Source organism: Agelaius tricolor, unplaced genomic scaffold, assembly GCF_023055355.1.
Source record: "Agelaius tricolor isolate 1412-34295 unplaced genomic scaffold, bAgeTri1.0.p SCAF_3, whole genome shotgun sequence".
NCBI lineage: Eukaryota > Metazoa > Chordata > Aves > Passeriformes > Icteridae > Agelaius > Agelaius tricolor.
The window spans coordinates 10,884,292-10,911,559 of record NW_027269263.1 but is presented as its reverse complement, the minus strand read 5'-3'; the positions used below and the strand labels follow the sequence as shown (position 1 = coordinate 10,911,559).

The 27,268-nt window shown below is 39.5% G+C and overlaps 1 protein-coding gene across 1 annotated transcript; it reads left to right on the top strand.

Annotated features, from left to right (window-relative positions):
• Positions 1–64: 64 nt before the first annotated feature.
• Positions 65–27,268, top strand: SLC13A4 (solute carrier family 13 member 4). The gene is made up of 16 exons (XM_071422450.1): positions 65–893; positions 6,761–6,889; positions 9,846–9,982; positions 10,183–10,364; positions 11,075–11,129; positions 12,591–12,630; positions 13,345–13,422; positions 15,065–15,243; positions 16,394–16,513; positions 19,322–19,423; positions 20,515–20,616; positions 21,671–21,768; positions 22,869–22,999; positions 23,345–23,506; positions 24,964–25,101; positions 25,817–27,268. Exons 1-16 carry the CDS (start codon positions 729–731, stop codon positions 25,952–25,954), a joined length of 1,956 nt encoding a protein of 651 aa, XP_071278551.1. The 5' UTR covers positions 65–728; the 3' UTR covers positions 25,955–27,268.

Sequence of the window (27,268 nt, the reverse complement as noted above, 5' to 3'; positions counted from 1 at the left end):
TTGGGACAATGGGTGGAGCAACTTCTACCTTCTGCAGTCCTCATTGGTGAATTAGAGTTGCCTGTAGCTTTTTAACAAATTTTTGTCTTGAGATCAAGTATAATCCATGTTGGAATTACTGCCCTGTGAATTCAAGCTCAGGGCAAAAGTAGGGTAAAGGTAGATACAAAACAGAAGCAAAGAAATAAAATCTGAAGGACCTGCAAATGGAGGGGGGGTTTGGTCTTTTCTTTAAAGAAGAAGTACCTGAAAATTTACTTCTATGCATTGGAAGATAAATTGTTTGGTTTAGTAATCTTCCAGCAGAAAAGAAACTGTGTTTGAGACTTTCAGACTATCAAACAAGAGGAAAAGCAGCAGCTCAAAACATATCTTGCCTGGTTTATGAAAACAGAAATAACACCACTAGATGATGGAAGAAAAAAACTTCATAAGACATGGGAATGAGGATACAACACATCTACAACTGTGAGTCTGAATGAAAAAGAAACTTTGTCAAAAGATCACTATGCTCCAACTTGCAAACCTCTGCATGTTATGGTGTGATAATAATTCAGATGTTCTGGTGAGCCCTACTTAACTGAATGTATTTTTAATCAAAAAACCTTTTCAAAACAACAGATTGAAGAATAAAGAAAGAAAGATATTTTAGGTGGCCGTGGGAATAGGAGATGAGGTTGTGAGAGTTTTCTGGGGGAAATCCAGGCACAGGTGAAGGAAAACGTGGCATGAAAATTGGAATATCTGAGGAACCAGAGAAGAATCTGAAGGAGAAGAAAGCCACCAGAAGGAGAATGGCAGTGATGAAGGAGATCCTCCGATCCAGAAATCTCCTGCTCGTTGTTCTCATTCCACTTCTGCTGCTTCCTCTGCCACTCATATACCCCAGCAGTGTAAGTACATTTTCATTTCCTTTTTAACAAAGCCTCTGAGTGCAGCAGATAGTCCTGCTGATTCAGTTTGCAGCGTGCAAAAGGAAAGACAAAGATGTCAAGAAGCACAGATCTTAGAAAAATCAAAGACTCATCTTTGAAGGACTGTGAGGGTCACTGAGAAATCATCACTAAGAGCTAGAGCTGCCTTGAGTTGTGTCACAAGCAGAGCTGAAGGGCCAGGTGAAGCTAGAAAAGCACTGCTTTGAGGCAGAAATGTTGGATCTCTTTCTACAATAATATTGTGGGGAAGGGGGAACAGAACAAACGCATCCATGACATTTTCTTTGACGAGAGGTCTTGAAAAGGAATGTTTATCTTAAAGCAAATCTAAAAGGAAAGCAAAAGTTTTAGCAACACGAAGGGAAATCTTTCGTTTTTTAATGAGAAGTGTGTATGGAGGGACTTTCAATTTAATGTGGGTTTCTAAAGACAGCCCTCAGGTGTGGCAGGAGCTGGCACTGGGTGACAATGCATGGCACTGAGTGCTCCAGAGCAGGTGTGGGTTCCTCTGCTGGAACACTGCAGCTCTGACATGGGCACACTCAGCAATGCAAAGGAGGAATATCCTGTGCTTAACACACAGACCAGGGAAAGGAGTGAGTGCAGCTGGGCTCCTGACCCTGCTTTGGAGATACTGAATGCCTTGGCCACATGGCAAAGTCCTCTTTTTGCACATCTCTACAGTTTTAACCCATAAAATAGCAATGTTTTTTTCTGTTTCCCTGTTCTTCTCAGTTCTTCTAAGCCTTCCAATGTTTACATTCTTGTAACAAACTTTCTCATGCAGTTTTATGTAAATAATTACTGTTTTACATTCTCTTCTGGAGGAGGAGAAATTTGATGGACTATTGGTTTGTCCAGTGTCATTGGAGAGGTGACACTGTCATCCTCCAATCCACTGTCACTTTTGACAATCTATAAATGTTAGAGTCAGAAATTAAACTTCCCTTTTTTTACCTTGGAGGTTCCAGTGTCCATATTATTTTATTTCGTGTGCCATAGCAACATTTTTCTGTCTTAGAGAGGTGGTGATGTTTAATTTATCAAAATCTGCAATGTATTAAAAATCTGCAGCTTGTCCTTCCCCACAGACCTAGACATAAATCTGTCCAAAAAGTGCAGCAATATCCAATTCCACCCTCTACCCTGTTAAAGATTCATTCTTCCTTAAAGTATCAGGGGATTTATGAATGCTGGTATTTACCCAATAGAAATGCAAAGGATTAGAAATTGCATAGCTGATTTCAAAAACAAAACAGTAACATTTTGTTTGGAAAATAAACCAGAATTCATAAAAAGGAAATATTCCTGCACCACTGAACTGTGTGTTGCACTTTGAGTTTTCCTGCTTTGAACTTCAATGTATCTTGGCTGTTCTCTTACAGTGCTTTTTCATCTCTTTTATCTCCAGAGAGGGAATGAATAACAGACGATTGTGCTCTTCAGGGAGCAGAAAGGCTCACCCTTTCACAGAGGCTTGTTCTGCAGAGGGGTTTAATCTCCCCTGATACCACTGGAAGGGTTACATGAAAAGAGATGCTCCCTGGCATGCTCAGCCAGGGGATTGTGAAGCACCTTATGGCAGCTGAAGCAGGAGTTCAGTGACAGGATTGCTGCAGGAATTGCTATTGTACAGTACAGGCTGCTCTGCATTGTTACTCTGCACCTCGTGGTGCTGCTTTACTGCAAAGTGATGGAAAAATCCATCCAGTGGAGATTTACATCCACTTTGTATATATGTGAGTGACCACAGAGGGTAAAGCACAGCTGACAATCTGACCAAGAGCTGGACAAATGTTTATAGTGCTATTAAGAAAACATCTACACCATTTAAACTCAGCCAACAGTACACACTATCCAAGTGCTTTTGTGTAGATTTTATTTTGTTACAACCCACTGACTATGATTACTTTTTAAATATGAAGATTAAATTTGATGCCTGCCCACATGCTTGTATTTTTACAATTATATTAGGCTTTTTGTCTTTTTTATAGGGATTGAAATTGCCAGGTCATTTATATTTGCATTTCTGCAGGGAATCAGCTTGCAGTTTCTTTGATGATACCAGCACATCTCTGGAAAAGTCAAAGGAGCATTACATGTGTAGTGGCAAAAGAGATTAAAGAGAGCACAAGGAGTAAGAATTGTTGGTTGATGCTGCTAATGGGAATAAACTCCACAGCTTCTTTTAGATTATTTTGTGAAAAGAAATTTGCTTGAATTCTTTTTCCCCTTCCAAAGTTACGACTGAACTTGTACCACAGGTTTGGACATCCATAAATGCCTTTCAGGTCAAAAAAAGTGTGTGTGCTTTACAAACTGAGGGTCTTTTCCCTTCTGTCCTTATTTCCTTCATTGTTTACAGTGACATGTGAGCATTTTCGCTTCTTTTTTGTAATCTTTATCCCCCCTTTTTTTTTTTTTTTTTTGGCAATCAAGCCACCAGAGATACCACAAGGAATGCCACATGATTTCAGTCAGCTGGGGACAGGCTTTCTGTGCCCACTGCTGCTGTGGCTACACTGCACCCAGTCAAGGACATTCCTGAAAGTCACCTGCTGGCAGAGCTGTGAGAATGTAGTATCAGGGGATGTTGGCATCTTGATATGCCAAACCAGCAGAATGGACCCTAAAGCACAGAACCTGCTCTGAAGAGCCACAGCTGACTCATTTTCATTCACCTTTGGTTTTATTTACACAAGCTGAAGGATGGAATTTCAGCATGATCCCATAAAATCACAGATGTTATTCCAGAGGCTGGATTACCTCTTTGCAGAGCTTAACCACATGTCTGCATGCAAGATATGCAATGGGAAATAGTTGGGCGAATTTCCTACATAAAATTTATTCTTCCTTTTAACCATTCTGAGATCCTTGGATATTTTAGTTACAGAAGTTTTATGCATGACCCTTAAGTGTGGAGTTTTTAGCCATGGCTTCTTTCAGCTCTTCTTTTAACCCAAGGGATTGACTGAAGAGAGATAATTAGATGATAGTCCATCCAAGCACCACATGTTTTCCTATTCCCTGCTTCAAGCTCTGAGGTGGATTTAACAGAATTTTTCAGCCGTAAAACAACAAGTGAGGAGGGTGAAACAGTTAAAATTACACTGCCACTGCTTCAGTGAAATACTTAGTAGTTCTGGTAACCATTAATTAAATATATAAACTCAGTTCAATTAAATAGAAGAGATTAATATGGTTTCTCTTGGAAACCAACAGAGAAAATAAATAAAGTTGCCAGACAAGCCGATTAAGTTTTTAGTGGAGATTAGCAAGCTTGGCTTTCCCAGTACTTGCTTACAGTTTTGTACCATTTAAAAATGCAATTTATTTGGGTTTTTTCTTTTGTAAAATGATTACAGCCTAGTGTATAGGAAACACAAAGACTTAGTGCCCATCCCAGTAAGGTTTTGGTAGAGATGCAAATTCCCTCTTTCCTATTCCATTTTCACTACCAGCGCACTTTTTTTTGCCACACACAGAGGAGTAATACAAAATGACATAATTGTTCAAAGAAATTAGAGAGAAGCACATTTTTAGAGTGAGAAAATGGTTTGGATACCCCTTGGATCTTACATCTGGACTGCTCTAAAATAAAAAATCATTGATTCTTCTTAAATTAGAAGTTTTTCCCCTCAGACAACTACTGAATCTGACACAGAGCCTATGCAAACATTAGCAGAAGCTAATGAGTTAAAAATTAAAAATGTGTCAGAGTCACTAGGTCAAAAAAAACTCCCTGTGCTCTGCTCTCTGTGGAATATTAACCTTGAGGTATAATGTAGTTAAATGTGATTGAGCAGCAAGTTGGCTTATCCAGAGCTAAATTCCTCCAGCAGCCTTTCAGATACTCTTTATAACCTCTCAAGGAATTGGAGTTTATCTGCTCAAAGGAAGTTAGGTTAATAGAACCACAGTGTCATAAAATCATTAATGTTGGCAAAGACTTCTAAGATCATCAAGTCCAACTGCTCACCCAGCACCACCCTGTTCACCATTAAACCATATCCCCAAGGGCCACATCCACATGTCCTCTGAAAGCTTCCAGGGATGGTGGATCCACCACCTCCTGGGCAATCTATTCCAACCCCTGACCACCCTTCTTCAGTGGTAACTGAAGACATTTTCCCCAATATCCAATATAAACCCACCCTAGCTTTGTTGAATTACAATTGTTTAATGTTACACTTTTCTGAAGCAGGAGTCAGAGCAAGATCTGGCTGCTAATTTAAATCCAAACTTCTGAGTAACTTTGGCTACAATTCTTGCACAAGTAAAGGAAATAGTACATATCAATATATCAATCTATCTTAACTTCCTCTCTGGGCTGTATTCTGCCTGTTATTACCATAAGCTGTACTTCAAAAAAAAAAGATGAACATCTGATTGTGGCTCTTTTTTAGAGGTAATGTATAAATGACATCTATAAAGAGGAACTTAAACACAAACTTTTGATTAATTCCATTGAACCCACATCCCTGTATAATTTCACTAGGCTTTACCATCTTGTTCACAAAACTGATTGAAAACAATGAAATGTAAAACATGCTCTTTGATTTGCACAAGGATCTGGGAGAATTGCTTGTGAGGCCTCTTGAAAGCTGCTTTATTTAGTAGTCATCCAGCCAGGATGGATGTACAATATATAAAATTATATTTTAAGAGACTCAAATAGCATTTGTGAACGGTGAATTTTCTCAACAATGGCCATTTGTGAGCTGTGACTCCATATGGCTTGAGAGGTTCACATGGAGCATCTGGTGCAAAATGAAGAACAGATAAATTTATAGCTGAATTAAATCAGTGCAGACCTATTAACTGCCATAGAACAGCAGGTTATGGCAAGTACAGGACTTGGCTTCAAATTTAAGAATGGAAAAGAAAAGGAAAAACCTTTTCTTGAGGATAGTTTCTGTAATTATTACCAGCAGACATCCCCAGATCTCTAAGTACAGAAACTACTGCTAAGAATAAGAAACTGAGCTTAAGGAGAGCTCCAATGAGAGCCATAAATAAAGACATTTCTAGAGAAATGGACCAGAACACTTCCATTCAGTAGCTGTGTTTTCCTCTAAGAATATTCAGCAGATAGCCCTTTTCTCTATCATATCCCAGCTCCCCATGATGCTCACCATGATGCTCTCATGCCTTTTTCAACCAGAACCTTGGACAGCAGCAAATTTGCTTGATTAGCTCCATTCACCTATTGCCTCCAACCCTGCAGGCCTGTGGTCTTCTTCCAAAGGTCTGTAGAAATTACCTGAGCAAATAAAATCAGCTGACAAATGTGCTTGCACATTGCTTAAAAAAACAATGAAAAACCCCCAACCCAAGTTTCCAGAGCATTTCCCAAAATAACTACAAGGCAGTTTTATGGCAAATATGAATGCTCTCATCTGGTCCTGAAAGCTAACAGTTTCTGTCCTTGTCTGGAGAGAAAAATATGCTGAGATAACAGGTCAACAGGTCTAATCTGAGGAGCCATGATTGAGTGCTTCGTAAATATTGGATTATGGAAGTCAAACAAATATGCAAATGCACTTGAAGCCATTATTTTGCTGATAAATAGGCTTATCCCAAAGCTTTGCTTTGGATTATATGTGAAAACTTTCATTAGCCTCATCTTCTGACTCTCTCCTTTCAGAAGGCAGCCAAGATTTCACACCCAAACAGCTGCACCTTTGGAGGTCACAATGCAGTCCTTTTTATTTTTTTTTAAACCAGGGCACCCACAGTCTGAAGAATCCTAAGAGTGAGTTCCCAGGGCTCCCCAGAGCATGTGGTGGGGCAGTAACACTCATCCTCTGTGCTTGTCCCTGCAGGAAGCCTCGTGTGCCTACGTGCTCATGGTGACAGCTGTGTACTGGGTCTCTGAAGCAGTGCCCCTTGGGGCAGCAGCCTTGGTTCCTGCCTTCCTCTACCCTCTCTTTGGGGTCATGAAGTCCAGTGAGGTCAGACCATTGTGTGTTTTTTATCATTTCATGTTCTTGCTCTCAGCTAATTATGTGAACAAGGCTGATCTTAGTGCAGCAGCAAGACTTAGAGGCATGGCAGGCAGGAGTGTACATCCTGTAAAGTGCAACTGGGTCCCACCAGCCCTTTCTTCATCTGTAGATAGATATAGGATATGAGACAGGCTACAGCAGCCAGGAGAGGTGTCCATCCTTTCAGCTCCTGCATCACCAACAATTACCAACTCCTATTGCACCACAGGATCCCACCTCTGCCTGTCACAGACGCATTTTATGAAAAATCCTTTCCTTAGGATTTTTCCTAAGAAGCTGAGAGGCCTCAGGAACAAAATGTAGACAATGGTTATCTGCTGCTGTGGAATGCAACAGGTGGATCTGTGATTGGTCTCATGTGGTTGTTTCTAATTAATGGCCAATCACAGTCCAGCTGTCTCAGACTCTCTGTCCCAGACACAAACCTTTGTTATCATTCTTCCATTTCTATTCTTAGCTAGCCTTCTGATGAAATCCTTTCTTCTATTCTTTTAGTATAGTTCTAATATAATATATATGATAAAATAATAAATCAAGCCTTCTGAAACATGGAGTCACATCCTCATCTCGTCCCTCATCCTCAGACCCCTGCAAACACCATCACATCTGCCCTCCTCAAACCCATGTGAACAGCAGCCACAGGATTCACTGAGTTTCCTTCCAATTTTATTTATTGTGGATGTGATGTGAGGCAAGAGGCTACATGTGCTAAAACAAGTTCCCATTTACTGAAAAAGACTGGATAATTTTGTTATCCAGATGAATGTCTAGCCTTTTTTCAAAGCTGTAACCTACTGTAGCCATAAGTTTTTAGGCAAAGGAGTAGCTGTACAGAAAAGTTTCTATGATCAGTCCTGAATTTGCTTACTTGAGGTTTTTTTGAATGTTAATTTCTTTCATTATATGCCAAGAATTTCTTTTATTTTCTCTGCAACTTTTTTTCCCCTGCCTTTTTCTATCTCTTTTTGGGGAGTGAGGGGACAGCACATTTGATTTAAGGCAGAGTAATACATATAAGAATGCAGAGGAATATGTAGCAAACATAAAATTGTTGGATTTCTCTCACAATCTAGCACTGGGAATATCCATAAATGGATAGAAACAAGCATGAGCTGAGAGTTTAATGACTGCTTATTCCCCCAAGTATTGTAATAAAATGAGATGCATTTTCATACCAACACAATTCAGTATTTTCACAATCTTTTTTTCCTAACATAAAGGTAAAGTAGTTGGGCATTTTCATTAAAAATTTGGCAGCACATTGGAAAAGGAAATTTAATGTCAGCCTGAGAGAAATTCAATGCAATAGCAAATAAAGTGACAGTAAGACTACTGCAAAGAATGTATTATTTGCTTTAGGAGCTGAAATAAATCCCTGCATGCAAAAATAAAAAACTCTGAAGCATTATTTCCAATCTGCTGTCCTGGATTGACTCTTGCCTAGAAAATTACTGCTATTTAAGCTACAAATTACTCACAGGGGCTTAAGAGCATGAACCAGTGTGTCACATACATGTATGCTGGTATTAATGAGACTATTAGCATTCACTTATTTCTCCAAAATTGCTATGAAAGGAATAAAGGAGAAAAAACCCCAGATTCTTCATGCTGCTGGGTTGATGAATTTCCTTCATTCACCTCATTATTTTTTTGAAAAGGTAGCAGGAAAATAAAGAAAGTTAATGAGAAAGAAACCAGTGGAAGAAAGCCAAAAAGGTGATATTTAAAAGTTCTGGCACACAATTATGATGGCCAAGTCTAGTTAGTCACCATAGGGATTTATTAAATAAATGTCATTAAAAATATAACTTGTTGCAAATTTCACAAAATAACATTATTGTCATTCTTGCATTTTATGGAGGAGCATCGGTATAACTGAGGGCAATGGATTTTAATTGCTTTAAAATGTTGGCACCTACATGTCATTAGAGAACTAGTTTTAAACTGTAGAAATGACATTTTTTGAAAAATATTCCAGCAACTGCCTAGGAAGGATTGCATCAAAATGAAATGAAAAATTTTGCTAGACCCCCAAGCATCTCTTTGTGACTCTTATTTTCTCCCATTTTATTTTTGTTTTGACAGAATTATGTGTGTGTGTTTGAGTAAGAATTTTATGGTTTGCTTAATTTTTCATTTTTGCAGTTGCTTCACAGAATATCTTCTCATCTTTTAGCAAGACCCACATCCACAATTCCAGCTTTGGATATTTTAAATATTTTTGAATATTTTCCTGAGGGAGTGATGGGTTTTGCTCATTGTCTTTAACTTTAAAGTTCTTATTCTTGAAACTTTTCCCTCTTTTCCTGATAAAATGGAAATGGGTTTCCAATGTGACAAGTTTTGACACAGGATTTGTGTATCACTGCAGCAATATACCAACCCTTTTATATTGCATTCAAAGAGCAAGTCCCAAAGGACTTCTCCTATTCTGATGCAGTAAGTTCTAGGGATGCCACATTTTTCCCAAAAGCTGAACAAGACAGCATAAAGATAGGCAAGATAAACAGCACCTCCAGAAGGAAAAAACAGATGAAGCACATGAATAAGCTGCCTTCAGTGCACTTTTGTCTGTGCTTGTTTCCATCTGAGCCTAGCTGAGTATGACTGACTCACTGCAGGCACTGAACATCCTGCTTGCAAATATAACATTTCTCTTGATGTCTTCAAAACTCAGAAGCCTATAAACAACAGGAGATAGAGCCTTATTTGTAAACACAACAAGAAAGAGATTAAAGGGAATATTTTGATTTATGAATTCTTCATTTTCTCCAGCTCCCTGTCATTCTTACTTGAGGGAGCAAAAATGCACTATGCTATATTTCTTCTCATTCTGCATGCTTTCTGTGTAGGGTATTTACTGCTTTTTTAACTGTCTGCTTCCCCCTGGCCCTTAATGCAGGTGGCTGCTGAATATTTCAAGAACACAACTCTGCTCCTCATGGGTGTGATTTGTGTGGCAGCTTCTGTAGAAAAGTGGAATCTCCACAAGCGAATTGCCCTGCGCATGGTGATGATGGCTGGAGCCAAGCCAGGCATGTGAGTGAACCTTTGGCTTTGGGGGTAGTCTGAGGCTGAGAGCAGCAGCTTGAAACCACTCTGATCTTCCCATCCATGGGCAAAAGCTCCTTGGTTTGGGGCATTTTTATACCCATCTTTCAGAGTTTGACAGCTTTCACATCTTCCCCTGTTTTTTCTGCCGCCTCTGACCCCTCGTGTTTCCCTGCCCTGCACTCCAGGTTGCTCCTTTGCTTTATGTGCTGCACCACGGTGCTCTCCATGTGGCTCTCCAACACCTCCAGCACAGCCATGGTGATGCCAATCGTGGAGGCAGTGCTCCAGGAGCTGGTGAATGCTGAGGAGGAGTGCGAGGTCATCGCGGCTGCAGGCAGCACCATTGCTGAAGAAAACAAGCCAATAGGTATTTGTCAATATTGGCATTCACTCTTTTCTCATTTGTTTGTCAGTGACCTCACTTGTTGATACATATTACTGAAATTCTGTTGAGGTCGGATCTCTCTGACTTATGCTGCCAAAAACACTGATATGTACTCTTTGTACTCTGATATTCCTTTTTTTACTCTGATATTCCTTTCAAAAAATGAAAGGAAATTTTATTTGTGATGGAAGAATAGGAGTGGGGAAACTATTTTTACTGAATCAGGGCATCTGCTGTAGCTGTGTGTCATAAACTCTTGGCCAAAGGATTTTACAGGGTTGGAAGGAAACCTTTGGGAATAAAGTCCAGGAAATTTAGAAGAGGTTCAGAAGTTTTCTCTTGACAATCCCATAATAAAAAATTGATAAGAGCTCTAAGGTTCATTTTGTTCATTCCTTCCCAGAAGAAGAAGGCTTAGGAAGAAAAGAATCTCTCTTTTCTCTCACTTTACCGTTTCCAGGCTGAAAATTATTTTGTCTAACCTTGTCTATTACACGTAGGTATCATAGTCTTTTAATTGCCAGATGCACATGATCAGTACAATACAAAACAATAAAATGCCACAACAAGAGAGCACCTGAGAGTGTTTGGACAAAGTTCTGTTTGCAGCAGCTCCTCCAGGTGCAGTGGTGTGAGCCAGGGGCTCAGCTCAGGTCTTCCCCCAAGGGCTGCTCTCTGTTCCTCTGTTGCAGGTCTCGGTGAAAAGCACGGGCAGCCTTCACTGGAGCTTATCTTCATCAATGAGGAGTAAGAATGAACCCTGTACACCAGGACTGGACATTTGAGCCCTACACAGGTTGCAATGAGATGAACCCAGGAGCAGAGCCAGGAAGGGCAAGCAGAACCTTACAAGTGAATGTGTCACATGTGACTGACCAGGAAGGCATTAATGCAATGCTCTGGATCTCACTAAAATTTGCAGTATTCATTTATTTTTTTCAACACTATGGATATTTTAGGGAGAAGGAAAATATTTCTAGGAGTTTGAAAGCTTTTGTTCTGTTCCCCTGAAGGAACAGTGAGGAAGAAGATCCGAGTACAGCACAGGCTGCCCACAGTACAAATCCAGAGGGACATCACTTACAGAGCATTCCTGAAGAAAGTCTGAACTGCCTGCATTCAAGAGAGATGAGAGTGGAGGGCAGGGGAACACGGGGGGAGGGAGAACCCACAAAAAAACACCCCTCCTCCCCTACAAAATTTGTAGAAGATTTCTTTAAATATAGATGAATTTCTTCAGAGATTTGAAACACCAGTAGTTTCTATTTGGGGAAGAATCTAGTAAGGGGAAAGGGTACATCAAGTAAAGGAATAATTTCTTTGTCAAACTATCTAATTAAGTTCAAGATATACAAGACAGTATACAAAGCTAATGTTCTAAAAATTTATTATAGGCCAATTCTGAGGAGCATCTTATAAAGTGTGAGAACAAAATTGCACAGTCCCTTTTTGAGCTCCTTCTGTATTTGCAACTGCTCAAAATAAAAGAGAAACAAGTTTCTTATACTGTAAATTTAAATTTGCTTTAAAACAAATATTATAATTCAAACAGTATAGATTGATGACTTTAAGTTAACTTGCAAGATCTAAGTAGTTTTCTCATTAGTTTAGAGACTATTTGAGTTCTCCAGTATTCCCTCTGTTATCTCTTTTTACCCCAGCCATATTTTCTATGCAATACAGAATCAAATCTTCAGATTGGCATTGTGCCATTAATCCCTTTAACCCCTGTTGAAGAGTATATGTGGGATATTTCAAACAGAACTATTATTAAAATAGGATTACTTGAAAAAGAGCTTTGAATTTGGCAGGAAAAGGAGCACATCTTCTGGAAATAAGTTCAGTGGATTGTTTGCATGATCCACATGCCACACAGGGCAGGTTTTAGGGAAGGCTTTAATGTGGTACAGGTGGGTACTCAGAAACAGCATTGGAAAAGTTTTTACTCCTAGAATGGAGTAAATACTACCAAGAAACGAATTTTTTCTTGCATGGAGGTGGAACTGCACTGTTATACAGCTAGAGATTGAGCTATGAAACATAATAATGACTTACTTTTTGGCCAAGAGCCCCCATAAGAGGTTCTAGTAAGTGGTATTCAGCATTTCAGTAGGCACTAGTTCTCCCCTCCTACCCATGATGTGTGCCTCTTGCAGAAGCTGGATGAACAGGCATTTTTAAAGCACATTTTCCTTTCTTTGTTTTTAGTGCTACTACTACTGACTTCAGCTCCTTGATGCACTCAAAGGTATTGTCATAGCTGGTATCTTCTGTGCTACCCTGTCTTCTAGTGCAGGAACCAGCAGAGCAAAATGCACACAGCTCTGAAAAAAAAAAAGCTGGTCCCTTTATTTCAGATGTGTGATGGTTGTTGGCAGAAATTAGGTATTGCAGAATGTCCTGCTTTGTATTTAACCTGTCGGTTTGCTTGCACAAATCAATTGGGGAACATTAGCTCCAAAACAGCAACAACAGAAGTACAAAACAGTAGAAGCCTGTTGTACTCCTTGCTGGAGTTCCTGAGATCCAGTCAGAGAACTAACAATTCCATATGGTTTCTAGCAAATCCAGATATGATCTTTTGTTTTTCCAGTATTGCCAGCTTCTGAAGCTGAGAATTCTCAAGTTGCTGCAGCAGCTTGTACACATCACAAAGTCACAGGCTCAAGGGACCTGTTAGAGCCTCAGACATGCTAGAGGAGGACCTAATCTCATTCTAATTTGACTTTAAAATCACTTAAAAAAAAAAACAAAGCAGGGGGTTTAAACATTTTTTTTTTCCTCCAATGTAAAATTAACAGTTGGTTTTAGTGGGTTGGATTTTCTTTTAGTTTTGGAACCTTTTTCCTTTTTCCTTTTTTTTGTCCCCAAAGCCTGCCTCCCAATACCTTTACAAAGCATCACAAATTCACAAGTATGGAACACAAGAAAGGCTAATCCAAAGGCATTTTCCTCCTTGCAGAGTATGAATGGTGTGCACATGATAGCCAACCCTATTGGAACAATGAATTCTACCAGCAATGGGCAGCACCTGCCTCAGGTAAGGACATGTTAGACCTGGGGGTGAGGCAAAAGACAGATGTGAACATCACCTGCTCCCTACTGTTTCATATTTGTTCCTTGAGAGGAATCATTCTCCGTCACCTCAGCACAGCCACAGCATGGCCCTTTGCCAGCTCTTGCTCCCATTTAGATGCACCCAGCACGGGTATGTTCAGAAGACCCTTCCCCAATGGCTGGGACAATTAATTTAGCTTTACATCCAGTAATGTGATCACGAGTTTCTTTTATTATTTGACTGTAACAGCCACTTTGTTTCTGCAAATCCTCCTTGGAAAATAGCCCGACTCAAAAATAACAACCCCTGGCACACAAAACCCTACGCAGAATGTAAAAAAAGCAGACCATTAATCTGTTCAACCACTTCATTAGGTACTCTTAGTATCCACTTCCTTTTTGTCTTCCAAAATATCCAGCCTCAAAATCCTCCATCAAATCAATTCATTCCAGTATTTCTACTTCTCTTGAGGGGATCTAAGAAGAGATTGCTGTTTGGATGACAATTTTGTAGTGTCCTAATGGCATAAGTTTATGGGCACGAAAGAATAGGCTAAAATCAACACAACTTTGCATTCACAGTTCAAAAATAAATCAAAATAAAAATTAGTAAATGTAACAAACCTTTCTGAACCACTTGCTATCTTTTTCCTCATTCTACCTTTTTTCCCAGTATAAGGACTTGATCTACCAACATAGACATTTTCCTGTCACTGATATGAAAGCTTCTTTTGGAGCAAAATTTTCTGGCATCTTTTCTTTCCATATTCCCATCACTCAGCCTTTTCCATTCCATTTTAAGATCCCCAGCACTCCATCCATAATTAGAGGCCCTGAGCTAGTTTAAGTGTGAAAAGTTCACCAAGCCTTTGTGTGGTGGCTGCTCCTAAGCCTCAAGGATTATGGATTCCTTCTGCTCAGTGCTGGAATCCTGTCCCTGCAGCCCTCAAAGGATTTTGATATCCCACTGATATTCCAGTCAGACCTGGAGCTGGCCCAAACCTTAGCCAGAAGCCTGATTACTGCTTGTCCTACATTTTTGTCACAAACCAGGCCATTTTAGGCTCTGGGACAAGTTTCCAGGACTGATCCCAGTTAATCCCTGTGAAGAAAAACCTGGCCTCTCTTACACAAACCTGTTGCTTCTCTGGGCCCCCTATTAGAGCAAATCAAAGGTGACTCCAATGAAGGGGAGAGAGAATGATGCATCTGACTCCACGGATATCAGAAGGCTAGTTAATTACTTTATTATACTATACTATATACATTTCATCTAAACTGAATCTGCCAAGCACTCAACTCTGCACACAAGTGCTCACACTGCACTGAACCTCGTGACTGTCACCCAACAGTCCCGACACACAAGGAAACAAAACATCCTCACTTTGGATAAACAATCTCCATGTTCCATTCTACTTTGGCACAACACAGGCACAGCAAGTGATAAGAATTGTGTTTTCCCCTTCTCTGAGGTTCAGAGAATGTGAATCTCAGAAATCCTTGGGAAGAATTGTGCTTGCTTTTCTGTGAAGAGAAATGTGGCAACACCGTATCACTCTGGCATTAGAGCAAGCTGGGCTGCTGTCCTGATCACCTGCTTTGCTTGTGACTGTGTCCCCCCACAGGCTCAGATCCTGGTGCTGCCCCCTGAGCCCTCGGAGCTGAGCAGCAGGTACCAGACCAGGCATGACCACATGGTGTGCAAATGCCTCTCGCTGAGCATCTCCTACGCAGCCACCATCGGCGGGCTGACCACCATCATAGGCACCTCCACCAGCCTCATCTTCCTCGAGCACTTCAACAAGTAAGTGGCACTGGGGTTTGGTGAGAATCATCATCATCCTTGTGGGTCATTTCCTACCTCAAGGAACCCCAGGAAGAACACTCTCCCTGAAGGAAAATATGCTTCTTCCTCTAATGTTACTACCAATGGTTAGTGTTTGAAGGTTGCTACATACCCATGTCTTTCTCAGGTAAAGTAAAAACTCCTCAGTGTGGTAACATTGAAGTTTCTCCAGCAACTTCTTTTGATTTGACATAGTGGTTATCATGAAAGGCAGCAGGCACTCTAGAAAAGTAAACACTAAAGCTATGAAGATAGAGCAAACACAAAGAAATACTCACAAAAGAAGAAATGACATAAAAACAGCTGCTCAACATGTAGTGCAAAAAAACCCAAACAACCAACTTAGACATGTGGCCTTATGCATTTGCTTCAGAGAACATGAGAAGCAGCTCTCTGATCACCTCAGTATTTCCTTTATCATAGGCCCAGGGCTCTCAAAGACATGAATGTTTCAATGTCAGAAACATGAATGTTTTTCTGTCAGGAGACTGGTGGCACTTCTCATGCACAGAAACACATCCAAGCTCAGATCTGCTTCTGCTACCACTACTGCCTTGATATCTCTCATTTCTCTCTCTTAAATGGTGGTAGCACGGAAGAATAAGTTCAGAAGTCATGCTTAATCCAGGGATTTGGATTTTACAGAATTTTCCAAGATCTTGCTTTTAAGACAGTAACATCAATTGCACACATCCAACATCTTTGTCGCAGTACAGCAGAATATAGTCAATATTTGTGTGGCCTGTGAGAAAACATAGAAAGAGGTTCTGGGTGAAATCATTCTGAAGACTGCCAACTCTAAAAGAAGCTTTAATATAAACCACAGGCAGGGATGGAGTTTCACTTCAGGTATCTCCACGTGTTTTTGAAGCTGGCCAGACAATCCAGACCATCTGGTGTTAAAGGTTTGGAGAGCTGCACTGTTTGTCTGTTGGTTTCACTCTGCATAGGTAATGCAGCTGTTTGCAAATGCAAACTGATGGAATATTTCTCTCACCCCATGGGGTGAGATAAATATGCCCGTAGGTGTGTTTGCATCTATGTCTGTTGGAGGTCCCTGTCCCTGTACTGTTCTAACTTCTCATGCATCCTCTTTTTTAATTTACAGCCAGTACCCAAAAGCTGAAGTGGTGAATTTTGGAACCTGGTTTCTATTCAGTTTCCCCATCTCCCTCATCATGTTGGTGCTGACTTGGTTCTGGCTGCACTGGCTGTTCTTGGGCTGCAAGTGAGTGAAAGTTGTTCAAGATACACAGATTACGAAAGCAGGGCATCTGCAGCTCCTCTCAAATATCAGTGTCTCACAAAGAAGTTTTGACTGGCAAATGACAGAATTTAAGGCACAATTTCCTTCTTCTTGCCAGAACAATGACCAGAGGAAATCTCACTGCTTAGCTGCCCTGCATGGACAGCAGTGCAGAGTGTTGCTGCTTGAGATTGAAGTGCCCAGGTAGTGCTGATAGAAATCCATATTAAGCATTCAACTGGTTTGGGGTTTTTTTTTCACTCTAATGAAAATGAGGATTCCTTCTTGGACCAAATGTCTTGTTTAAAGTCCTTTTGGAAAAGCACAGTTTAAAAGATTAATAGGAAAAAACCTGCAAGTGAACAAGGTACTTTTCAGATCTGCCTCCAGTTCAAGGAAATTAACATAAAACCAATTAAAATTAAAGGTAAATAGACTCCATATATATTTCTCTTTAAAGTAGAAGGGACTCACAGCCTAAGAGACAAATACATTTAATACCAGTCCCTAGGCCCCAAAATAAGAAAAAGTTTCAGTCTTCTAGGTCATTTGTACCACATATTGTCTTTACAAAGTTAATGAAAACTGCCAAATGTGTGCATTTAGAATGGATTTGTTAATCTGCATTGAATTGTGATGCAGACACATTTGCTCTGAATTAAATTTGCCTTAATTTGATTTAGTTCACTCTTAAAAGTAAACTGAATTGACATCACTATTTCACCCAGGACAATGAATAAATTGATAATGAGTTCTGCTTGCTGCTGACCTTCACTAGATTTGAAGTAATTTAGAGGTGAATGGCTCCATGCCCCTCTCAGTCAGTCTCTGAGTCTTATAGCTCCAAATTAAAAGGCTAATATAAATTCCCTCTGCCGCTTTTTCCTTTTAATCTTGAGGAGAAACAGGTCCTAACATGACCCTCAATTAATTTGGTTTGAAAACAAAAATTGAAATTCCACATTGCATCCAAGACTTCATGCTGATTAATGTTGTTCTAAATAATACCAGAGACTGAAGCATTATTGACTTCTTGAGAAGTAGTTGATTCCAAGGCTCCTTAATCTCTGACTCTATTCACTGCACTTCATTAAAGAATATATTATGTTGGGAGCTGGGCTTCAGTTCTTTGCCTTCACATCCTCCTGAGCCTGGAAACACTTGGAACCTGTTGAAACAGCTGCTTAATGCTTTAGCATAAATGTTTAATGAATTCCTGTAATGTTATTTTCCTAGGAAGCCCTGTGCTATCAATCTGTTATTGCCTGGCTTAGCTGGAACTGCATTCCAGACTTTAAGGCCCTAGACCAGGTCAAGGGTGAAAGAGAATGGACTCATCAAGGGATCATTGCCAGCAAAGAAGAGCTAAGGGTGGAGGTTACTACAGAACTGTCCTTTATAAACCATAGAGCTCTTCTTTTCCAGCCTGGACAGCTCTTCCAGCCTCATCTCTCCCTGATGGTAGATTTTACTAAATTCTAACAGCAAGATTTGCAAGGAAATTTAAAATATCTATAGATGAAGAGCAATGCTAAGTGAGCTAAAAAATTGTGTTGCGTATTTGCCCATGTGAAATTCAACCCCTGGTTAAGTCCTTCTGTTCACCAGACAGGGCCTGTCTGGATCTTGAGCAATGCAAAGAAATTTGAGGATCTGGCCTTAAGCAGATACATTGAGGGAGATTGCAGTCCATGGTTTGGCCAGGGTTACAGCTTGGGTGTCTAGTGAGGTACCCAATGAGATATTAAAATAGCAGGAACCATAAGAGCACCTATTATCACCTGAAAGAACCATAAAAGTTGTGCTGCCATGGTACCTGAGTCACTGCTGCTGCATCTTTTAGACTGGCTTAGATCCTGTTACACCTCTGTGTGACAGAGGGTACAGCTGGAGTGAAAAAGGAGGGATCTGTGGCTCAAAGCACAGCTAGGTAACACTTCTGGAAAGAAGAAAAGGAGAGGGTTAAAGTGAGCTTGAAAGCATCTTAATTTCAATTAAGAATGTCCATGCTTTCTTACAGAATGAAGGAAAACTGAATAAACTAAGGGATTCACTTAACATCCATACAAGTGTATAGGAGGCTCAATATATCCAGCTAGGAAATATTGTGGTTTTGTGTCCCTGGCAGAAGTACAGGTGTTTTTCACCTGGGCAAAACACCAGGGTGACTCCCCTGGCCTCCGTGGTGCTTTTCTGGCTGTGCCTGATGTATAAACAAATGTTACTATGACAGTGTAAGCAGAAGCAGACAGGTCGTGGCAGCTAATGGGATCACAAGCACAGCTTTCCCTCATTATGAATCCCCAATATTCAAGGCAAATATGGTCTCAAAAGCCAGAGCAGACCCCAGATATGTTGGATAACCCAGGAAAGCATAGTTAGCCCATGAAAAATTCCTATTGATAGCTGACCTCTGTCACAATCTCTCCGTGTGATGATAGACACTAGCTGTAGCTCTGGGAGGTTTCTGGCAGCTCTTTGAGGAAGCCTACGCAGAGGGAGCCCGGCCATGGCTCAAGATGGCTCAGTGATACCAATCAGTACTAGTCAGAGCACGCTGGGAACCTGCCAACTATGTCTAGAGTTGAATCTTAAAAGCACTTGAAATCAGATTAATCAAATAGCATGCACAGTAATTTCCTTTTCCGTTGCCATCAGGCCTTGGCTCAGTCACATCTTCTCCCAACGGCTCCTGATACCAGAATTTTCAGTCTACCCCATTGCTGGAGGTTTTTTTAATTTCCTCCCCCTCTCTTTATGCTCTTGCCTAATTTTATCATGCTATCTCAGTTTTAAAGAGACTTGTTCTGTGAGCAAGAAGAAGAAGACCAAACAGGAAGAAATGTCAGAGAGAAGAATTCAAGAGGAATACAAGAAACTGGGAAATGTTAGGTAAACCAGACCTGCCTTCCTTGGGAATTTGTCTCTCATTGTCTCCTATTGCTCTCCATGATGCCTTGTGCTCTTGTAGCTTATTCTAAAATTCTCAGCTCTTTTTCCTCCCCTCCAGTATAGAAATAGAACAAAATGCAAAAACGAACTAAAATCAAAGACTTTGTTACAAGCATGAGTGCTAACGTCCAACTCATTTATTTTTGAGGAAAAAGGGAAAAGAAAGGAAAGATTCAAGTTTATTCCAGGGTTCAAAGGTTGTCTAGGTTTGTTTTTGAACCCTAAAGGACCCCTTCTCCTAATTCAGGCACACACTTATTTTAGTGGATATAAATTCAAAAAAGGCTTTTTCCCATGCTATGGGTTGTCCAGCCTTCCCAGTTGCACATAATATTTATGCACAATGGCAAGAAATGTCTCTTGAAAAGATTATTTGGCAACATTTTCGTTTTCAAAAGGGCTGATATGGCACAGAATTCCTTCTTCACAAAGCATTTTTGTGCTGTTTAACTGAAATATTGACAGATCAACTGCCTGAATACAATAAACTCTGAAACTAAACTGTTGTTCAGGCTGTGCCAAATATGAAATCACTCTTAATTTAAATCTATGCTAAATTAAAAATCCTCAAGCCACCTCAAGTATCCTCAAGTCACCTTGTGTTCACCATCTGTGCTAATTTACATTGTCATTTGCTCTTAGGCTTTCTATCCTTCTAAAAAATGCAGGAGATTATATTTACAGTGGAATGCTAATATGAACTTCACCTTGTTAACACATTTAATCAGATAATAATGCAAATACAAAACAAGCATTTAGAAATATTTTCCTTCACATCTTGCCCATAAATGATAGCATTACAAATACAGATGGATATTTTTAGCCTATTTCTTACAGGGTTTAGATGGTTCCCAGCTGGGAGCCAAATCTAGAATTCTTTCATTCAAACTAATCTCCCTTGCTATTTTTCATATGTTTTTTATTCTTTTTTGAAGCCAATTTCTACTTTCTTACTTCTTCTGGGACTTGCTCTTGAGTTTTCAGACAGACCTTGGAATTACTTCGTTACTTTCTCTGGTTTTTATTTCTAGCTACCCCGAGATGGTGACTGGATTCTTCTTCATCCTGATGACCTTGCTCTGGTTCACTCGTGAGCCTGGCTTTGTGCCAGGATGGTCATCTTTTTTTGAGAAGTGAGTAAAAATCCCCATAACTACTGCACAGGAATACAACTTTGCTTCTTATTATTTTCTATAATAATTTTTTCCCCCTAAGACATCATCAGACACATTTAATGAAGCAGTGAAAAATGGAGTCTTTATTCAAAAATTAGGAATTTTTTTTCTTAAATTATATTTTTCGTATAGTGAAAAATTCCATTCTTCCTCAGTATTCAAAGTGAGTTAAGCAGAGAAAGTAAATTAAACCATTTCCAATGTAAAAGGAGGGTCAGATTTTGAGGTTAAAACATTTTAGTGCATTCATAAAGAAGTTTTCATTAGAATATACTGCAACTATAATTGAAATTAAAATTTTTGACAAAAAGTGTTTTATCAAGAAAATGTCCATTCAATTAAATATTGCTGAGAATGGTGACTAAAGCAAATAATTTTTCTTTTATTTTAAATAATATTGAAACAAATTATATTAAAGCTTACTATAGCACTTTGCACATCAAAGAATAAGTTATTTGAGTGTAAGTTTACTTTATATTGCTACTGTATAAAATTACTTTAATTTTTCATTACAATTTTGAGAGAAAAACAATTTCTAATACTGTGATTTTCTGATGATCACTGGAGTTTGGTACTCCTCAGAATACTTTTACAGAAAGCCTTTTAAACATTTAATTTAAAATCAATCTACAATTCATTTCTAAAGCATCACCTGGGTTTAGCTTTTCCCCAGAATGTGTTTACCGTTTCTTACACTACAGTAAACACACTATTTTTTTTGTACCTCCAAGTTAATAGATTTGTAAACCAAAAGGGATTATTTGTTTTTCAACCAGAATATTGAAAATTGTTGAGCTGTGATTGAAGTTGCTTACCAGAGTCAGTTTAATAAATGGGAAAAAATCCAATTTGTACCCTTAATATGCAGGCATATTTTTCTAGTAGGCTGTTAGTATGACTTCAGATGTGGGAATACAACTCCACCTGCAGAAATGTGCTTGGAGCTATGTACCTGGTTTGGAAATGTTTCTGTTAATGTGTTTTTATGAAAACGTTGCTATTTTTTTCCTAGGAAAGGTTACCGGACTGATGCCACTGTCTCTGTATTTCTTGGGTTTCTCCTTTTCCTGATTCCAGCAAAAAAGCCACGTTTTGGAAAAAGGAGAAAAGGTGAGGAGAATGCACTAAGAAAGAGAACTGGTACATTTTTCAATGTCTCATATTTTTTGTTATTTTTGTCTGTAAAAAGATCCAAGAAGATACTTTTATTTTGGTAAGTCAAGGATACCAGCCCTTCCTACATCAGACCCCCTTTTCCTTTGCTGTAATTCATATTGTCTCATCCAGAGGATGACAAACAGGTCTTCAATCTGAGACTGCCTCCTCTTCTGTGCTAGCAGAGTTATTAGACCTCAGGACTGAGGACTGAGATTTGGGAAAGGTTTAGATGGAGTTACATATTAAAAAACCATAATGCAAAATCAGCTCAAGATAAACCCCAGTAAAAAAATTAATCATCACTTATACAGTGGAAATCACTGTCATGTCTTAAGATAAACATAAAAGAGGTCATAGAGTGCCAGACAATGTTTCAATTTTGTGCAATGTTTCTCTCACAGTCTTCTTGATAATGAGATTATTTCACATTTCTCTTTGGGTAGCACTCAGTGATTTGATCAGTTTGCTGCACCACTCTTTCAGCAGTGCTGTATGACAGTAGAATTGTCTGCACAGTCTTATGTAAATATTGTAAATTTATAGAAACATATATTTTTATGCTGTCATATATTGTACAGGTTTAGGAAAATATGACACGCTCTAACTCCTTTTTTAAGAAAATACTCAGGCACTAAAAAAAACATTAATGTCCTCAGATAAAATCTAGGGCACTTTATCAAGCATCATGGCCTACTTCATAGCCCTTCTTTGATAATATAACCCCATTGTAACCCCATCTCTGTGCTCTACAGATATATATGCACATGCATATCACAACACAGCACACAGTCCCTCAAAAAGCTGTGACATGAGAATACAAGGGTTAACAATTAGCTACATTAACAGAGCAGCCAAGGGAAAGTCAGGATGTTTGGAATTAATATGCTGCAGTTTGTGAGGCCAGACTATCCAGAGAAATAGGCTATGCACTGCCTCTTTGCCTCTCTCTCAGGTAGTCCCATGCATCTTCAATCATTACTATTCTTGTGAAAAATGTGAGGATCTTTGCTAAAAGGGCAGTAAATACTGGTTACACACTTTATTTCATATAGGAGATGGTGAAAAGTCAACAGAAATTAACCCATTGGAGCCCATCATTACCTGGAAGGACTTTCAGAAGACCATGCCCTGGGAGATTGTAGTGTTGGTTGGTGGAGGTTATGCCTTAGCAGCTGGATGCAAGGTACTGGTGTAGATTTTTTTTAATCCTCCTTCCTAAACATATTATCAACCTGCTCTTTTATTCCTTTGCATGCTTCTCAGTCTGGATTTATGACGTGGATACTTTAAAGCTTGTACATGATGCAGTAGGCAGCACTCCCTGTACTCAATACACGCCTTTCTTGCTATTCATTAAACACTGCAGTGAAATCTAGTTTACTGAGCAAAAGGAAATGCAGAAAGCATTGATCTGAACTTTGTTTATTTGCTGGTGGGATTCTCTGATGCAAACTGCCACAGAAAGGAGAATCTGTTTGACAAACATACCAAATATTTAGTAATTCTTGTGCTTCTGTCCTTTCCCCAGACCTCTGGCCTCTCTACATGGATTGGACGTCAGATGCTCTCCCTGAGCAGCCTTCCCTCCTGGGCTGTAACTCTGCTGGCTTGCATTTTGGTGTCCATGGTAACAGAATTTGTTAGTAATCCAGCAACCATAACCATCTTCCTGCCTATTTTATGCAGCATGGTGAGTTAAAACAGTGACATTTTTAGTCTGTTGTTTCCTCACAGGCTTGTGGGAATTTTTCAGGATGTCAGGGTCTTGGCACTCTGTCCACATGCAACCCAGCCTCAGTTCCCAAGCTACTGTTCTGTAGTCTTGAAACTAGGAACAAAAACATAATTGGGCAGCCAAAAGCATATTTTAGCATCATGGAATTTATAATACTTCTCAGACAAAGTGCACTGAGGAATTCATATGCCAGGTACAAGAAAAGGTGATTATGGAATTAACAAGATAGGTGAATTTCACATGAAGCTTGAGATCCTTTTGTCAATGTTATTTTAAATGTGTTGTTCAATACTTAGTAGTCACCTGCTCCCTACTTGTGAGAAAAGACTGTAGTGCTGAATTTTATTTCAGATTTAGAAGTGTTCAAGGGGTTGATCTGGTAAAGCATATTATATTCTACCGTGGAAAACAGAGATGTTTGCAGGGGGCAGAAAAAATCAGGATGCTATTGACAAAGGTAGAAGAAAGAGAGAGTAAATTAATTTTATATTGGAATAGCAGTTACAGAAAATTTCCTTTTTTAAAAATGTAATAGAAACTTTTCTGTCCAGGAATGGAGGTTGTTAATCGTCTTTCCCTATTATAACTATTTTATGAGATTGTCCCAAAGCATATTATGTGAACAGTTCTGAGTTAATATTAAGATGTGGCCACATTACAAGATGTGATTGTGTTTTTGTGGCTTAGGAGTTCAGATTTGCTTCTGCTCCATGCAGAAAGAGATTCTCCTGAAAAATATTTAGAGCAGTAATCTACTTGTAGTGTGAACTACCATCTTAAGGCAGACTCTCTTTTCAGATTGCAAAAGTAACCTGGAGACACTTCCCTCCCCAAGATGATTGTAGCCTTGTTTATCCTTTCCTTTCCCTCTCATATAAAACTGGGCCAAAGCAATGCAAATGAAAATGGAGCATTTCATCACCACTGAAAACTGCATTCTTTAGCCCACTGTAAAAAATATTCCATCATCTCTGCCTTCTCACCATGCAAATTTGGATCGTGAACACCTGGTTCTCCTAACCAGTATTAAGGAGGATATCACATAATGGTCTCAGCATATTCAGCAACTGGAAGAAGCAAGTTCTTTGTGTTAACCTCTTGTGACTTCTCGTGGATAAAGACTGAAGCAGCAGTCAGTGTTAAACAGAATGACACAGAAAACAAGTGGGAGAAAGAGCAAACGTGTCCTAATAGTAGCAAACTCCACCCTCCCTCAGTGTGAAATGTCTCAAGAGAGATCCCTGGAGCATGACTAGCTCAAAATTATGGCATTGCTCTAAAAAAACCCAGCCAACCAAAAAATACTTTCACACTTAAGTTTAGAAATTAGGCAGGTGTGATTGTCATCACAGTCATTGTCGGCTGTGACTTTATTGATCAGGTGAAACACCTCTCTCCCTCTGTTCTTCCAGTCAGAAACCCTGCTTATCAACCCTTTATACACCCTGATTCCTGTCACCATGTGCATCTCATTTGCGGTGATGCTGCCTGTGGGTAACCCTCCAAATGCCATTGTCTTCAGTTATGGGCACTGCCAGATCAAAGATATGGTGAGTCTTGGCACTGGCTGTATCCTCCCATGCTTCATGCAACTCCAACACCTAAACCCTCATCAAGCACCTAATAAAAAAACCCAAAAAAACAAACAAAAAAAAAAAAACCAAAACAAACAAACAAAAAAAACCCAAAAAACCAAAAAAACAACAAAAAAACAAACCCAAAAAACCCCTATATTGCTGCTAATATTAAGTAGTGATGTCTGCACTGCTCTTACACAATAGAGCTGTCAGGTTAAGAACACAGATCTGTAGGATGCACACATTTCTTATTTGTATTTTTTTTATGAATGTAATTGTCTAAAGAGCTTTAGGAGTATACAGTCCTTTTTGCACTGACCTACTCAGACAAGCACAAGAGAGCATAAGAAATTAGATTTATCACACAGCTCCACAGTAAGTCGTGTATCACTCTGTTATGTGTGGTTTAACTCCCTATTCTGATTATCTGATTGAGAAGTCCAAGTGACAAACTCAGCAGTTCACAATGAACTGCATCAGTCTCTAACCTGAATATTCATTCCTCAATACTCCAACATAGACCTTGACACATATGCTCTCATTTATGCTTTTTTTTTTAGAAATCACTACACATAAATTATCACACTATATATGAGTCAGTATAAATTCTACAAACTGCTTTTTTTTTTTTTTTTCCCTATGTTAACTGTTTTCCATAAAGTAGCTCTGATGCATTTTGCTTTTGCAGGTGAAAGCTGGCCTGGGTGTAAATCTGATTGGCCTGGCTGTTGTCATGGTGGCCATCAACACGTGGGGAATTAGGCTCTTCCAGCTGAACACCTTTCCAGAATGGGCAGCAGTCAGCAACATCACAAGCCAAACATAATCTTCAATGAAAAAAAAGAGCAAAAGTGCAAGACCAAAGCAAGTTAGGACAAAATATTGAACCTATGTTTCACATATGAAAGAAAGAAGGAAGCTTGAACCAGGGAGGTCTTCTGCAACAGCTTTTCCGTTCTGCAAATCAGTGTGAGTTAAAAGGAGAGATTAGCTTTGCTCTATTGTTGCTTTCTCTGGGATACCATAACTCCGAAAAAATCCACTCCTCCAAGTTATTTCCCTATAGCTTTTTCATGCCTTAGAGCAGTTATGTAGGACTTGTATGCAGGACTCCAGTGGCAGAAGACAAGTACACAAACACTGCTGTACTCAGCAGCAGCAGATTCAGGCCTACTATTGACTCCTACACTGAATGTAGGGTGAGCCTTTTCCCCAAATCCAGAGGAGTTTTATAAGTCTACTTCTTTTAAGGCAAATTATTCTTGTTTTTTTGAGATGACTCATCAATGTTTTGCAAAAACCATTTTTCCACCTAACTCATATGACCTGGACAGAAATCCAGCTACCAACTACCAGCTACAGCGCTTCAAAGGGATAATAGAAACCTCCAGAGAGGAAGGAGAAATCCAAGGAGAATATGGGTTTTTTTTTTCCACACAGCACTAGTATAAATTTCTAACATTGCAGTACTTGCAGTGTCAGCTTTGGAAGGAAGAGTTTCAGGAACAGAAAGTTTTGTTCAAGACCTTCTTCATCATTACCGCAGTGGGAGCTCTTTCAGCAGGGGAAGCTGTGACCAGCAAAACCATGTCAGGTCAACAGCCCCTATCACTCTCCTGGCTCTTTGGCTGCTGTTTAATTATGCACTTATGATTCCCCTGACTGAGAAAGTCCCATTCCTGATGGCACTTAGTGCTGCTCCATGAGTAAGAAGGGAGAGGGCTGAAGTGGAGTGGTGCTGGTGTATCACCCCATCCCGTGCATTCACTTGAATCTCACACCCCCTGCTCTCTAGCAGCCCAGAGAGCAGGAACTTCAAAGGTAGGAAATTGTGGCATAAAGTAAATAACTACCAAGCCAAAAGGCCAATCTCTTTATCACTTATCAATAAAGTGAATGCCCTGCTTTCCTCACTGGATCTCTGTGACACTCATTAAGTCTTCTCATGTATTATGTCCAGTTTTTAATAATTTCTTCAATGTCAATACATTTAAGCTGTATATTAGAATGATTGAATCTCATGTAATCACACATACACTTTAATGAATTTTTATGCTTTCCACTTTTAATCTAGGCTCTCTAGATGTGAATGTATTCTGCAAAAATAAAATGTCAATAAAATAAATTATTCACTACTGCA

Coding starts and splice junctions, on each gene's coding strand:
- SLC13A4 (XM_071422450.1), top strand. CDS start 729: ATGAAAATTGGAATATCTGAGGAACCAGAGAAGAATCTGAAGGAGAAG. Junction 10,365..11,074: donor TGAAGAAAACAAGCCAATAG/GTATTTGTCAAT, acceptor CCTCTGTTGCAG/GTCTCGGTGAAAAGCACGGG. Junction 20,617..21,670: donor TGGTCATCTTTTTTTGAGAA/GTGAGTAAAAAT, acceptor TTTTTTTCCTAG/GAAAGGTTACCGGACTGATG.